Genomic DNA, 16380 nt, shown 5'->3' with positions numbered 1-16380 from the left:
CTTCCCCAAATGTGAGAAGATTTCCTGCTAGAACCCGTAAACCACCTAACAGACTTGATCTATAAAATGTGTAAAGGTTCTATACACAGTTGAATGTGTTTAAAGTGTTACTTGTGAGTGAGTAGTTGAGTTGACATGTCACTTAATATAGCTTGAGGGTGGTCTACTAATTGTGGACTCCTAACTGTTATTCCTTAAGAAATGGAGGTTATTATGTTCAAAAGAAAAACACGGGGTAGACTGAATTAAGGAGGGAGAGATGTAATGTATTTGGGTTGATGTTACAATACCTGATGGCCACTAGAGGGCACCCCTGTACTGTTGGTTGTTGATGTTGCAATGTGCCGATTAAAAAAAACAGTCTTTAAACAGTGCAGACATGTCTCCGGTTTCCCTCGTGTATACTCTGAAACACAACAGAACAATATATGTTATTATAGCATATTGATGCACACATAACAGTAGTCAAATAAGAAATTAGATTATTGAGATTCAAGATGACCTCACTTTAACTTCTAATGGAAATAAATGGGAGTATTTTAAGTTCAAAACAAGGGAAGTTTCAATTAGATTTGGCAAACAAAAGAACAAAGAACAGAAGCAAAAAGAGTGAAGTTTAATTCAAGAAATTAACACCTGTTGTAGTACACAGGTAATGACTCAAGATGATCTTGATAAATTACTCTCTCTTCAAGCTAAATTAGATAATTTGTATGTAATGAAAGCACAAGGAGCTTTTGTACGGTATCGTGCAAAATGGTTGGAGGAAGGAGAGAATACAGCATATTTTTGTCAGTTAGAAAAGAGGAGACAGAAAAGCAATGCTGTGAATAGTTTGATTGTTAATGAGAAGGTAATCACAGACCCCAAATTAATATCCGAGGAAGTTTACTCATTTTATAGTGATATTTATTCTTCTTCATATTCTGTCAAAAATGGTCAAGATTTTCTAGAAAATATAAAAGATTTTATTCCACAGATTGATATTGAATTTAAAGAAAGTTGTGATGAAGACCTGAGATTGAACGAAATCGTTTCCGCTATTAAAAAAATGCCTTTAGGTAAATCTCCTGGTCAGGATGGTCTGACTACAAATTTTTACAAATTTTTCTGAGAAGATTTGTTGTTTAAAGCTTTAAAGGAATGTTTTGATTCTAACTCTTTACTTCCAACTATGAAGCAGGGGTTGATCATTCTCATCCCAAAGTCAGGCAAAGACAAAAGAGTTATTGATAATCTGAGACCGATTACCCTACTTAATGTTGATTATAAAATTCTTACAGCTGCTATTGCAAACAGGCTAAAATTTAGGTTGAGTCAAGTTATAAGTGAAACACAATCTGGTTTTATTAAAGGAAGGTTAATACACAACAATATTAGACTTGTTTTGGATTTAATTGATTATGCACATTTGATTAAGGATGATGGGTTTATTTTGTTTCTTGATTTCTATAAGGCATTCGATACTGTAGAACATACGTTTATTCTACAGGCACTTACATCTTTTGGATTTGGTTCTAAATTTGTTAAATTGATAGAGATGTTGTATAATGATATTAATAGTTCAGTATCACTTCCAGGTGGGACTTCTAAGCGTTTTAACATAAACAGAGGTATTAGACAAAGAGATCCGACAAGTCCGTATTTGTTTATTTTAATAGCTGAACTTTTGGCAATTTATGTGAAAAATAGTAAAGAGGTTAAGCCGTTGAATGTTTTGGGGAGTCAGCTATTAATAAGTCAACTAGCAGACGATACTACTCTGTTTCTTAGGGATGCAAAGCAGATCCCAGCTGCCATTCATTTGGTGTCACATTTTTCCAAAGCTTCTGGTTTGACATTAAATTTAAAAAAGTGTGAGTTGATGGCAGTGCATAATCGGACTGAATCTCAATGATTTAATATTCCATTAAAAAATGAGGTAAAATATTTAGGTATTGTTATTACTAAAGACACTAAAACTAGAGAAAAAATTTATTTGGCTGACAATATAACAAAAAGTCAAAATATGTTAAATGTGTGGTTACAAAGGGATATTTCCATTTTTGGCAGAATTGTATTACAGAAAACTGAGATACTTTCTAGGCTGATTTATCCTGCATATTCTCTAGCTATCTCTGACAGGTGGATAAAGGATATTAATCAAATTCAGTATAAATTTCTTTGGAAAAACAAACACCATTACATAAGAAAATCAGATGTAGTGAAGCCAGTCAGTGAGGGAGGTTTGAATATTATTGATTTCGATGTTATGAATGGCACTCTTAAATTGAGATGGCTTCAAGCTTTCCTTAGGAATAAACAGTCTGTTTGGTCTAGTTTTTCTTCACAAATCTTTGATTTTTTGGGGGGCATTGATTTTCTTTTGAGGTGTGATTTTGAGCCATCAAAACTAAAGTGTAAATTGTCATCTTTTCATAGTCAGGTATTATTGTATTGGGAACTGATATACAAACACAATTTTTCCCACATTATTGTTCTTTGTGGAATAATAAGTGTATCCTTATTAATAGGAAATCTGTGTTCTTTCAAGACTGGATGGATAAAGGTGTCTGGTCCATTGTACACATTATGGATGAGGAAGGAAATTTCCTTAGTTATGACAATTTTTGTGAAAGATATAATTTTATTTGCACTCAGAAATGATATGTGACTTTGTTAAAAGCTGTTCCTGGTGGTTTGGTTCAGATAGTTAAAGGTGCATTGTGTTATTCACCTGTGATTCCGAGATTGAAAAGTTTAACAATTTCTGGACTTAATTTTACAGAGGAGGGATGTAAGATTAAAGTTTTAAGAACATTGGTAAATATAGAGACTTTCCCTTGTAAAGTTAAAAAGAGACCTCTTATATTTGATTTCCCGAAAGACAAAGTGGGTCAAATTAGAACAAGATTTCTCACTTTTCCACTTTTTCCAAGGGTAAAAGAGGTTCAGTTTAAAATTATTAATGATATTTACCCTTGTAATGATTTCCTCAGACACAGATTTAATATGGTGCACCTTTTGCGAAGCAGATATAGAGTCGTTGGAACATTTATTTTATTTATGCAAATTCTCAAAGAAATCCTGGGATGACATTTATGGTTGGTTAAGATTGAAATATGAAATACCTGACTTTAATTTTAAAACTATAAAATATTTGTTTTTTTCTTTGAATTACGATCATGAGTTTTTGGTGAACAATATTGTGCTGTTGGCCAATTACTTCATACACAAATGCAGATTCTTTAAGAACCCTCCCATTTTCTTACTTTTCCATAAAGATTTAATGATCTTCTTTAAATCTTTAAGACTTGTGCATAACAAAAAAGCCCTTAAATTGTATAATCTTTTGAAGGTATTTTTTGATGATTACCCCCTTGTGTAATATTTATATTTGTTAAGTTCTTTTTTTTTTTTTCAGATTTATGGTATTTATTTATATTTTGTGCTGCTATTTAGACTTCTTTGTAATTGGATAAGATTTGTATCTTGAGGTTTGTTTGGTATTTTGTATGTTTCTTTAAGCAATTTAAAAAAAAAAAAAAACTCCCGCAGTCTCGCGCATTACTGGAGATTACGACACATCCTCTGATTATAATGAACGCATTTATAAACTCCCGCAGTCTCGCGCATTACCGGAGATTACGACACATCCTCTGATTATAATGAACGCATTTATAAACTCCCGCAGTCTCGCGCATTACTGGAGATTACGACACATCCTCTGATTATAATGAACGCATTTATAAACTCTCGCAGTCTCGCGCATTACCGGAGATTACGACACATCCTCTGATTATAATGAACGCATTTGTAAACTCCCGCAGTCTCGCGAGAGCGAAAAGAAACGGAAACGGAAGTTGGTGTTTGCTGAAGATGGCGACCCCCTATGTAACAGATGAATCTGGTAAAATATTTCATACATTTATAAATATAAAGATGCATTTTACATTTGCACTGAGTGTATTATTGATAATGACAGGCGGGATCTGTGTGACAGATTAATCAGTATTCTTGCTGATCGCGACACGTTCTCACGTGAATGATCCGCAGTTTATTGTTTATATCTTCATTGTTTATTTCTGGTTCTTTCACGCGTACTCTATTAATTCCGCTGAGATACAGAAGACGGAGTGTTGTTGTTCACAGCTTAATAACAACAAAATAAATCACATTAATGATGATATTTACTTTGAGTAAGAAGACTCAAGAAGCAGCAAAATAAAGTGTGTCAGAAGAATATTCTCAACATGTTCCTGGTTAGCAGTGTGATGATAATAGAAGTGTTGTTTTGCTTTCTCAGCACACAGACCATGTTTTAAATGTCTTTGAGGAAAGGGTGTCTGTATGTGTTTGTAGGGAAATATATCGCCGCCACCCAGCGACCGGACGGGACGTGGAGGAAACCGCGGCGGGTGAAGGATGGATACGTCCCGCAGGAGGAGGTACCGGTGTAAGCGCTCCTCCAGTGACTTATTCTCTATTGTGGCTTTAACGTGAAAGAACAGAGTAGAAACAAGAAAGGAAAAATATGCTCACTCAAGGAGAATTCTCTTGTCATTCAGGAGTAAAACCCTTTTTGTGTGATCTTTTAAAACCAAAGTATTTTGTCTTTTTGTCAACAGTTATGAGAACAAGTATGTGAAGTTCTTTAAGAGTAAACCAGACTTGCCGCCGGGCATGAACCCTGATGATGCCGCTTTGGCCCGACAGCAGCAGCAGCAGGTTTCGGGTGGAACAGACAGTGCTGGACTCTCCAAAACAGCCAAACGCAACATGAAGCGCAAAGAAAAACGCAAACAACAAAACGAGCAAGAAGCCAGTGTGGAAGTGGAGAGCTTGAGTCAAGACATGGATGGCATGAATATTGCTGCAGAAGAGGTGAGGGTTAACCCTGATGGCACAGATCTGGCCGCAGCTGCCGTAGAGAAAGCCAAGAAGATCAAGAACCTGCGGAAGAAGCTGCGTCAAGTCGAGGACCTCCAGCAGAAGGTGGATTGTGGAGAGCTGAAAAGCCCCAGCAAAGAACAGCTGGACAAACTGGAGCGGGGCGAGGCGTTACGGGCGGAGCTTCAGCAGCTGGAAGGGCATTTGTGAGATGAACTGTCAATCGAGGCAGCGGGGGCGTGTTTTGGATTTCAACAGCAGAGTCTGTTTCCATCATCATCACATCAAGGTGCATTTATATGTACAGTAAAGCCGTTAGCAGCTGTAACCACTTCATACTTGTGTTTTATACGTAATGAAGACATGTGGCGACATCTTGCGCTCCAGACTCTTGATGCAGGTCATTTACAGGACCTGTTTGAGTGCAGATGGTTTCCACTCTTTCATCCAAACAGTAGTTCAGAGTGAATGTTAGTTATGAATGAGCCTGTGCTGTAGAGACGTATGGACTAAAACTCCCTGTTGTCTTTTTTTTACCACCGTAGTGAATAATGTTATGAAATATGAATCTGTACAATTGTGTTATTAAACATAGCATAAAAATCTTCCCGTTTCATATTCCTGTCTGTTACACAGCGAATGTTTTACTGAGTCACTGAAGGTGTTCTAACCTGCAGGAACACAAAGGTCACAGGGTCAAGTTCTGTTTAGTCCATTAATTATTAAAGAGCTGCTGCATGTTCTAATGTCTCTCTTCACTGTCACATTGAGGTCCTGTGAATGAATCTCGTTATCAGCAGCACTTATCAACTCGGGCCTCTAATGGGACATTTATATATTAATATATACTTGTTTACTGACCAAAACATTTCTTTCAGTTTCACTTTTTTTAAAGTGACGATTCTGCATTTTTTTTTTTTTTTTCAGTTTTCCAGAATAATGTTTCCACACACAAAAAAAAAAGTAATTTGTACTTCTGATGTGTTTGTTGTGAATGAGGATTTACAGAACATGATTGAACACTACATGGTGCATTCCTGTTAGATGTTCAAGTTCACCTTTTCTTTCTATGTGATGTCATTTCCTGCTGTTTAAATACACTGCAATGACACCCTTCAGAATATTGAGAGTGATTCGAGAATGTGTGTGGGCAGAAGACATCGTTTAGTTCTGGATAACCACAACGGTTTGGACCAAAGCACCAAATGAAACTCCAGACAAGCACACGCCCAGAGTGACAAACATCAGAGTTTAATTTAGACCCAGTTGAAATGTGAATAAACACACACACTGACATCTGTTTGCATTAATGTTACTCTTCATTTGTGAACGTGTTCATATTTGCTCTGATTAAGAATTTCAGCTTTAGCTCTAAATAACAGAATCAAGCGAGTAGAGAAGAGGACATGATGAGTTTACTGATGATGATGATGATGATCTTTACATCCATGTGTGATACTCTGGACACAGCCGCACTTCAAGAGGCCACAGTAAGAACAATCTTTTCATTTAATTGTGTTTTAATGACATGACAAAAGTTACACTGTAATTGTCAGAGGTTACAGAGAATACAACAGAAAAACAAGTAATAAAATGAGTAAATAAAATCTCTTCTATCATTTCTCAGTCATTTATATATATGGTGTTGTTATCTTGAATAAGGTTTTTACTGAAAACATTTGCACTAGATTTCATCAGATTGTTGTGAATGTGTTTCTCAGGTTTATCTACAGCGATACGGTTATTTATCCTCTGCCAGCGCTGATCCGCAAGAACTACAAACAAAACAAATGAATGAGGTGCTTCGGTATCACACACACATTATTAAAACCTGTTTGTGATGATCAATAAATGTCCTCATTTCCTCTTTATCCCCAATGTTCATATGAAGATTTAATTGCAGATAAATCTATAGACATAAACGTGTCACTTTCAGAATCTTCTAGAAGGTCACTGCGTTATCTGTAACCGGCCGGCTGGACAACCGCATACTGAACATGATGAACACCCCCCGCTGCGGGCTGATGGACCCCTTCAACAGGATCCTGAAATATCGTATACTGGGTGAGTCACATCCATCAATAATAAGATCCTCATCCATGATAAAGAGAGTGTAAAATACAGATCTGGCACTGCAGTGCTTTATTCGTCATGTACTAAAGAGTCACTGAATAATTCACATGAGAATGAATCATCATGGGATCATAAACTTCATCAGGTCACTGGCGTAAGAAGAGGTTGACCTACCGCATCTACAACTATTCACCTCATCTGGGTTTCACTAAATCACGAGCGGCGATTCAAGCCGCCTTCAGATACTGGAGCGACGTCACGCCTCTTCAATTACAGGTTGAGGTCAGCAGAGGTCACGCGGACATTCAGATCTCCTTCCACAGGAAAGACAAGGGTTGTGCGGCTCCTTTCGATGGACCAGGTGAGTCTGTGAAAACTGAAATCACATTAAACTTTATAACAGAGTTGGGTGCCATTCCGAATTTCGTTGAGAAGGCTTTGAAAATTCCAGTTTGAATTCCAAAAAGTGAATTTGAAGAGAGGTAATGAAGTGAAATTAAAATGTAATTACATTATGTATAATTAATGTAGTAAGTGTACATTTCAATAATATATTTCAGGGGGTTCTTGGTATCTCAGAGTATTGACGCTGACTATCACACCTGGAGTCGTGAGTTTGAATCCAGGGCGTGCTGAGTGACTCCAGTCAGGTCTCCTTAGCAACCAAATTGGCCGGTTGCTGGGGAGGGTAGAGTCACATGGGGTAACCTCCTCGTGGTCGCTATAATGTGGTTCTTGCTCTCGGTGGGGCGTGTGGTGATTGACTCCAGTCAGGTCTCCTTTTCAGATCCAAGATGGCGGCGCGGTAGCACGCAGCGGCCACTCCGGATCCACAACGGTGCTATTTTTGTTAAAAAAGCCCGACTTTTGCAACACATGGACATCGGAGCAACCAGTGTTCGTGTCTACCATCGCCAGACACTACTCAAATATAAGAATCATGCAAAAACCAAGCTGCATGATGACCTGCAGGAGGCGCTACGCCGCACTCGGCTTGCTGCGGAGACCAGGCCTCCAGCCCTCGGCGTCGCCTGATGCCGTGGCCGGGGAGAGGACGTCGTAAGCAGTGTGCGAGAAAGCAGAAGCGCGGAAAGAGGGCGGGGTCCATGCTAGGCTAAAAACAAACCCTAGCCGGCCGGCTCTCCCGCCTATCCTGCTCTCAAATGTTTGCTCCCTGGACAATAAACTGGACTATATCCGACTCCAGCAGGCTACGTAGCGTGAGTTTAGAGACTGCTGCGTCTTTGTTTTCACGGAGACGTGGCTCAGCGACAGAGTTCGGATGCCGCCATTCAGCTAGACGGGCTCGCTTCGCTTCGTGCCGACAGAAATACAGCTCTCTGCGGTAAGACTCGCGGTGGTGGCTTGTGTGTTTACATCAACACGAATGGTGCAAGAACTCTATGTTAGTCTCTAGTTACTGTTCATCGCTGTTGGAGCTTGTGACTGTTAGATGCAGACCTTTTATCTACCACGGGAATTCACCACTGTTTGCATAACCGAGTTTACATTCCCCAGCCTAACGCTAAGGAAGCGCTCTGTGAACTGTATGGGGCTATGAGCTTAACTGCAGAACGCTCACCCCGACGGACTGTTTATTGTCGCCGGAGATTTCAACCATGCAAATCTCAAGACAGTGCTCCCTAAATTCCATCAGTATGTGGACTTTGCAACGAGAGGGGCTAACGCGCTTGATCTTGTTTACACAAACATCCCAGGCGCGCATCGGGCGGAGCCCCGCCCCCACCTCGCTACTCAGACCACATCTCTGTTATGTTAATTCCAGCATACAGACCACTGGCCAGACGCACAAAACCGCTTCAGAAGCAGGTGAAAACCTGGCCAGCAGGAGCCATCTCTGCTCTTCAGGACTGTTTTGAGTGTACTGACTGGCACATGTTCAGGGAGGCTGCAACATATGGCGATTCTACCAACTTGGAGGAATACACAGCATCAGTGACCAGCTACATCAGCAAGTGCATTGATGATGTCACTTTCTCCAAGACCATCACCACACGCTCCAACCAGAAGCCGTGGATGACTGCGGAGGTGCGCACGCTGCTGAGGTCCCGAGACTCGCCTTCAGAGCAGGCGATAAGGCAGCCCTAAGAACAGCTAGGGCCAAACTGTCACGGGCAATCAGAGAGGCAAAGCGCGCACACGCCCAGAGAATCCACAGTCACTTCCAGGACAGCGGTGACACGCGCGCATGTGGCAGGGCATCCAGGCCATCACCAACTACAGGACAACATCAGTTGCCTGTGACAAAGATGCCTCCCTTCCAGATGCGCTGAACGACTTCTACGCTCGGTTTGAAGTGCAGAACGACGTGATGGCGAGGAAGTCCACCCCTCCTCCCAACGCACCAGGTGCTCTGTCTTACCACGGCAGATGTGAGGAAAACTCTACGTAGAGTCAACCCACGGAAGGCTGCTGGACCAGACAACATTCCTGGCAGAGTGCTCAGAGGATGTGCAGACCAGCTAGCAGATGTTCTTACCGACATCTTCAACATCTCTCTGAGCAGCCACGTTGTTCCAACGTGCTTCAAGGCCACCACCATCATCCCCATGCCAAAGAAGTCTTCAGTGTCCTGCCTCAACGACTACCGCCCCGTCGCACTTACACCCATCATCATGAAGTGCTTCGAGAGGCTCGCCATGAGGCAGATTAAGACCCAGCTGCCCCCTCACTAGACCCACTGCAGTTTGCGTGATCGCTCAAACCGCTCAACGGATCGATGCCATCACCACAACCCTCCATCTGGCCCTCACCCACCTAGACAATAAGGACTCATACGCTCGAATGCTGTTCATAGATTTCAGCTCAGCATTCAACACAATCATTCCCCAGCACCTGATTGGAAAGCTGAACCTGCTGGGCCTGGACACCTCCCTCTGCAACTGGATCCTGGACTTCCTGACTGGGAGACCTCAGTCAGTCCGGATCGGGAACAGCATCTCCACCACCACCACACTGAGCACTGGGGCCCCCCAGGGCTGTGTGCTCAGTCCACTGCTGTTCACTCTGCTGACTCACGACTGTGCAGCAATGCACAGCTCGAATCACATCATCAAGTTCGCCGATGACACGACCGCGGTGGGTCTCATCAGCAAGAACAACGAGTCAGCATACAGAGAGGATGTGCAGCGGCTGACGAACTGGTGTAGAGCCAACAACCTGTCCCTGAATGTCGACAAAACAAAAGAGATGGTTGTTGACTTTAGGAGAGCACAAGGTGAACACACTCCGCTGAACATCGACGGCTCCTCTGTGGAGATTGTCAAGAGCACCAAATTTCTTGGTGTTCACCTGGCGGAGAACCTCACCTGGTCCCTCAACACCAGCTCTATCACCAAGAAAGCCCAGCAGCGCCTCTACTTTCTTCGAAGGCTGAGGAAAGCACATCTCCCAACCCCCATCCTCACTACATTCTATAGAGGGACTATTGAGAGCATCCTGAGCAGCTGCATCACTGCCTGGTTTGGGACTTGCACCGCTTCGGACCGCAAAGCCCTGCAGAGGATAGTGAGGACAGCTGAGAAGATCATTGGGGCTCTCTTCCCTCCATCAAAGACATTTACAAAAAACACTGTATCCAAGAAAGCAACCAGCATTGTGGATCGACCCCACACACCCCTCACACAAACTCTTTACTCCTCCTCCTGCCTGGCAAGAGGTACCGAAGCATTCTGGCCCTCACGGCCAGACTGTGTAACAGCTTCTTCCCCAAGCCATCAGACTCCTCAATACTCAGAGACTGGTTTGACACACACGTGTCCTGAGTTGCACTTTAATTACTGTCACTTTATAACTGTCTGCTACCTCAATAACTGCTATGTGCATAGAACATTATCTCATAGTATGTTATGTTTACATTTTTAGAAACTGTCATCTTTTTGCACTACTGAGTACTGGTCGGCGCTGCACTGTCTATTGTCCTGTTCATTGTCAGTAATTTGTTGTACTGTCCCGTACTTTTTGCACATGTTTGCACGTGCACTTTATATAGGTAGTTTATATAGGTATTTTATTTCGTTGTGTAGTCTCATGTGGTCCTATGTTGGTCCTTTGTTGTTTTTATGTAGCACCATGGTCCTGGAGGAACGTTGTCTCGTTTTGCTGTGTACTGTACTAACTGTATATGGTTGAAACGACAATAAAAACCACTTGACTTGACTTGACTTAGCAACCAAATTGGCCCGGTTGCTAGGGAGGGTAGTCACATGGGGTAACCTCCTCGTGGCCACCCTTCTGTCCTGGACCCCTGCACCGCAGTACTGGACGCTGTCATGTGGGGTAAAACTGCTCTGAGATCAGTTTAACAGAAGTAATACCGCAGCTCATTTTAATGTTTATAGATTAAACCCCATTGACTTGCATTGGAAGTGTCTCACTGGAACACACATTTGTGCTTTTATTTAAGGTGACCTCAGTATTTTTAACATCTAAGAATTGAATTGTTATTTTGAAACATGTATAAAATGATGACCACTCACAAGAGATGAAGACTCAGTTTAATCAGTAACTGTATAAAGTGGTTTTATTCTACATGGAGACAGTCTTCTCTTGTACAAAGGTGTTACTCGCCCCCTCCCCTAATCCTAACCAGATGGAGTCTGAACAGCACCAAACCCTTTCTGTCATTGCGTAACGAACAGCTCAAAATGATCATTTGTGGTAATTAACATTGTGCCATAAATGCTCTTGATTGATCTACACTTGTACTGAAACCGGAATATTCCTTTGACCACAAAGTTTAAATCATCATCATCTCTCAGGAAAACCTGTGGAGAGACCGGCCACTGACCCAAGACCCTTAGATGGCCACCCTTCTGTCCTGGACCCCTGCACCGCGGTACCGGACGCTGTCATGTGGGGTAAAACTGCTCTGTGATCAGTTTAACAGAAGTAATACCGCAGCTCATTTCTGATCGGTCAAGAGTTTAATGTGCATTAAACACCCTCAACTGTGTTTTGTTTTGATGTTTGTAAAGGGCCTCTTCAGAAGACATTTGTATTCAACGGTCATCACGTGTGGACACTCTCAGATTCCGGTTATAACGCTCCCGTTAGGATTAATGCACTGTGGAAAGAGCTGCCCGGCAACATTAGTGCAGCTGTACACTCGCAACGAACCAACAAATCCTATTTTCTGAAAGGTGAACGTTAATACAGAACAATGTTATTATATACATGAAAAACTCGTACGGTATTTTGAATAATAATCATTTACCTGATTCCCACAGGGGATAAAGTCTGGAGATATTCTGGATTTAAGCTGGACCGTGGTTACCCAAAACAACTCCTCATTCCGCCCAACATACATGCGGCTTTCTACCTCCACAGCTTCAAAAGTCTCGTCTTCATAAAGGTGATTGATCGAACAGCCTGGAAAAACACCCCGTTTAAAATCCTGCACGGAAGAATGAGAGTTAAAGAACGTTTTGTTCAATTTTTGTGTTCAAGGTGTTTGTACCTCACAAACCTGCTTCTGATTCTGGTGTAACCGATCTAATAGTGACTCTTTGCATGATGTTTAGGGATCAGAGTTTTGGCTTTGGGATGAACTTGGATCAGGTAAAGATCTCCTGCGTTACCCAAAACCAGTCTCGCAGCTGATCACCGGTTTACCCTCAGATCCAGACGCAGCCTTCACTTGGACAAATGGACACGTCTATGTGTTCAAAGGAGAGCAGTACTGGCGCGTGAGTCGTGGGATGTTTGTTGAGAAGGGTTACCCACGCCGCACCAGAGAGAGATGGATGCAGTGTGACGATTAAACATGCAGGGGGCAGCACACAATAAATAATGAGACTTTCTAATTATATTCATGATTATATTCTCAATATACTTTATATATATACTATACGTTTAACACACTGCTTTTCAACTAACTGTCCACAAGGGAGCAGCAAGAGGACTTCATTTTTTGTGTTTTTTTTTTAAGTCATTTAATGAGGATTGTTTATTAAAATGAAATGGACACATTTGTTATTAGTCTCCTGTACTGACACTCACACTAGTTGAGTTTGGCGAGGGGCCTTTGAATACTGTCTTGGTCAATGACGGCCCTTGGAGTCATAAAGGTTGAGATCCACTGGACTAACACATCGTAAATAATAATGAAGATGTCTTCAGTTTATTAGTAATCTCTCTCTTATTCTCTCACTCATTTGTATCCAGATAAGCTATAAACATGTATCCATCAGGGGTTCGTGGTGCACCCTCATTAACTGTGTGCTAATAAATTGTTTTGAAACCGAAGACATTATTTGCTTTTAAACACAAATATGGCTGATTAGTAAAAGTATAATTTTGGGGAAATTCTGTCATCTTTTACTCATCACGTTGTTCCAGACCTGTTTGACTTTCATCTGTGGAACACAAAAGCAGCAATATTGCCAAATGTGCATAATTCAATATTTCTTTTTCATACAATGTATCCTGATATTTGATGGTATATGTTTGAATTCAACACACCCATTTATTTTCAGAGTTAATTGGTGTAAATCTGAAGCTTTGGTTCTGACAGTGTTCTGCCCAGTAACAGCTTTACAGCCGGCGCCTTCCAGTGACCCAAACGGGGCATTAAATATTTGGGCATTTTATTCCCAGCAAATTTGTGTGATTTAGTTAAAGTTAATTTGGATCTCTTAATTAAAAGGTCTGAATGATGTGGGCTTTATTACATTTATCAAAAACACATGTGACCCACTGATAAACAATATAAAACTGGATTGCTGATGACGTCATAACAGTGAAGTCACTGCGCCGCCATATTGCCCTGCCCAAACATTCCATTGTGCCCATTGACTTAACAGAAAATCAGATTTTAAGGGCGTATACATTAATCATTCAATCACTGATGAACAGATCAGCAGAATGTAAACAACTTCACTGAAACTGGACATTATCTGAACAAACACTTGGTGATCAATAAATATGTCTGAGTTATTTTCATCAAAAAGTGCCTTTTTATCACGGTCACTTGAAAGAGCGAGCTCTTTCTTTCCGTCTATCACACACACACACACACACACACACACACACACACACACACACAGAGAGACACTGTTGTAGATTCTGCCATCTCTGTGAAAAATCACTCAAAGACTTTATGCCAGAAAATAGACTTTATTATCAGATAACAAAAGCAGAGTCAGGTCTACCAAGGCATGGCTAAAACCTTTCATCCATTTTGTTCTGTGTCTTCAGTATGTTAATTTTAAGAAGGGAACATCTGGAACCTCTTTAAGGGGCCTTATCCTATATTTTTTCTAGTGTCAAAACATGAGATTCAAGTTTACCATATATGAGTACCATATGTGATCACGCACAGAGGTGTAGTGGTAAAAAAAGAGGTGGGTAAACTATAAATTCTGGTGGACCACGATGTGGTCACCCGGTAAGGTGGGCCACTGCCTACCGGTGTATGTGTATCCTGATGACATCGCTATAGGCTATCATTTGATGGTACTACCAAGGGTATCACTGGTTGTTCCCTCATCATAGGTCACACAATCACTATTCAATTCATACATTAATCTAAGTTCTTGTTAAAGAGACCCAAGAAGGAATAATATGATTGAAATCTATAAAGTTTACTAAATGACAAAACAGAGAGAACAAAAATATTTAAGAGAGATAGAGAGGGAGGCTTATATCCAGGGCTTCCAATGCAATGCACTTGTACATAATGATTAGGGATTTGGGATTATTTTCATAGTCGATTAATCTGTTGAATATTTTCTTGATTAATCAATTAGTTGTTTGGTCTATAATATGTCAGAACAATGTGGATCAGTGTTTCCCAAAAGCCCAGGAGGATGACGTCCTCAAATGTCTCGCTTTGTCCACAACTCAAAGATATTCAGTTTACTGTCACAGAGGAGAGAAGACACTAGAACATATTCACATTTAACAAGCTGGAATCAAATAATTTTTTACTTTTGTCTTAAAAAATGACTCAACCCGACTAATTGATTATCAAAATAGTTTAGATAGTAAAATAGTGCAGATTAACGACAGAAGAAAGAATCTGGTGCCACATATTTTAATTTTAATCGTTTGGGCTAGTGAGTGACGGATGAATCTTGATGTAGTCTGCTGCTTCCTGCTGATTGGTCAACACTGACAGTAATGCAGCCAGGGTTTCCCATACGTTTATTTATTTGTGGCGGCCCGCCACAATATTGTAAGATTTAGAAGTTCATATTTCATATTTGGAAGTTGTAATGCTCAGAATTTAATATAATTTATATTTGAGTAATTTACTAGGAATGTATTTGCAATGTTTAGTCAGTTAATTATTTACATATTTACGTGTTTACATATTTAACACGGTCAGGATATTCTGCTGAATCTGCCTCTCTGATTCTCTCATGTTTACCTCAGTCTAAGTTCTCGCTTCTGATTGGTTAGTTCAGTCACGTGGAAGGTCTGAACAAGGAAGTGTTGTAGTTGTGATCGGTGTTCAGTAAAGTACTACTTCAGAAAGTCCTCCGTCTCCATTCTGTTGTTTATTATCATAAGGAGTGATCCACCACCACATACAGAACCCTCACATTACAATATCAACGCTGACCGCCACACATTGATTTTCGATTTATTTTTTATTTTTTACTAAGCCTATTTAAAATCGTATTTGATTGCAGAGAGCCGTAGCGCATTCGCGCAGCACTAGGCTACCTCTCGCTCGTCCCTCTCTCTCTCTCTCTCTCTCTCTCTCTCTGTCTCATCCGTACCTCTCGCGCTCTCTCTCCGTCATGGAACACCGCTGCGTAAATATGTCCAACACAGCACTGTCAGTTATTACTTATTAGCCAGCATGCAAGGAGCCTAGCTAATAAGGAGAGCTACGTTATTGTTAGAATACAGCTGGATTTTTGAGGTCAGCACGCTGTATATAGCTGGTAGGAGTCAATATCGATGCACGCGCATGGGAAACACTGGCAGCAGCGCATTATGAAAGACTTCGTCTTAGGTTTAACAACCTATGAAACTAATAATGAACAAGATGAAACTAAAACGACATAAGCTTAATTTAAAATGGCTTAGGAACTATCTATTTAGAGGTGGATAAACGGAATTTAAAGGTGGATAAACCCACTTTGGAGGTGGGTAAACGCTATTTCCGAATTTTGGGAGGTGCGTAAACGGCGTTTACGTGCGTTTAGCCTCCACTACATCCCTGATCACGCACCTCTACACACACACGCACACACACGCTTAACCATCAGAAATAATTGTTGAATAAAATGGCTATATTTACACTTGATTCATTTATATTTAACTTGATAAAAATATTCCACAACACGCAAAGCAAAGATGGTTCAAATTAAACTGATATAGGCTTAAATGGCAAACGAACACATACTTACATTTATGCATTTAGCAGATGCTTTTATCCAAAGTGACTTACAGTGCACTTATTAC

The 16380-nt window shown here is 40.8% G+C and overlaps 2 protein-coding genes across 3 annotated transcripts; both read left to right on the top strand.

Moving 5' to 3' along the window:
• The first annotated feature begins 3826 nt into the window (after positions 1–3826).
• Positions 3827–6862, top strand: LOC127621020 (partner of Y14 and mago B-like). 2 transcript variants are annotated; one of them, XM_052094431.1, is made up of 5 exons: positions 3827–3889; positions 4342–4435; positions 4608–6359; positions 6591–6668; positions 6806–6862. In XM_052094431.1, exons 1-3 carry the CDS (start codon positions 3859–3861, stop codon positions 5077–5079), a joined length of 597 nt encoding a protein of 198 aa, XP_051950391.1. In that variant the 5' UTR covers positions 3827–3858; the 3' UTR covers positions 5080–6359; positions 6591–6668; positions 6806–6862. The 2 variants fall into 2 exon arrangements, with proteins under 2 accessions (XP_051950391.1, XP_051950392.1); XM_052094432.1 differs by having other exon boundaries at positions 3842–3889; positions 4342–4427.
• LOC127621019 (matrix metalloproteinase-19-like) lies at positions 6699–13211 on the top strand. Its single transcript, XM_052094430.1, has 6 exons — positions 6699–6933; positions 7088–7303; positions 11724–11822; positions 11940–12104; positions 12192–12316; positions 12486–13211. Exons 1-6 carry the CDS (start codon positions 6867–6869, stop codon positions 12723–12725), a joined length of 912 nt encoding a protein of 303 aa, XP_051950390.1. The 5' UTR covers positions 6699–6866; the 3' UTR covers positions 12726–13211.
• The last annotated feature ends 3169 nt before the right edge of the window (positions 13212–16380 follow it).

Source organism: Xyrauchen texanus, chromosome 27 (assembly GCF_025860055.1).
Source record: "Xyrauchen texanus isolate HMW12.3.18 chromosome 27, RBS_HiC_50CHRs, whole genome shotgun sequence".
Classification (NCBI taxonomy): Eukaryota; Metazoa; Chordata; class Actinopteri; order Cypriniformes; family Catostomidae; genus Xyrauchen; species Xyrauchen texanus.
The sequence above is the reverse complement of the archived record's forward strand: the minus strand, read 5'-3'. Positions and strand labels throughout refer to the sequence as shown.

Bases quoted from the DNA above. Each gene is read 5' to 3' on its own strand.
- LOC127621020 (XM_052094431.1), top strand. From the start codon at position 3,859: ATGGCGACCCCCTATGTAACAGATGAATCTG. The intron at 3,890-4,341 runs GTAAAATATTTC...ATGTGTTTGTAG, and splicing joins CTATGTAACAGATGAATCTG to GGAAATATATCGCCGCCACC. The intron at 4,436-4,607 runs GTAAGCGCTCCT...TTTTGTCAACAG, and splicing joins CCGCAGGAGGAGGTACCGGT to TTATGAGAACAAGTATGTGA.
- LOC127621019 (XM_052094430.1), top strand. From the start codon at position 6,867: ATGATGAACACCCCCCGCTGCGGGCTGATGGACCCCTTCAACAGGATC. The intron at 6,934-7,087 runs GTGAGTCACATC...AAACTTCATCAG, and splicing joins CCTGAAATATCGTATACTGG to GTCACTGGCGTAAGAAGAGG. The intron at 7,304-11,723 runs GTGAGTCTGTGA...ATCATCTCTCAG, and splicing joins GGCTCCTTTCGATGGACCAG to GAAAACCTGTGGAGAGACCG.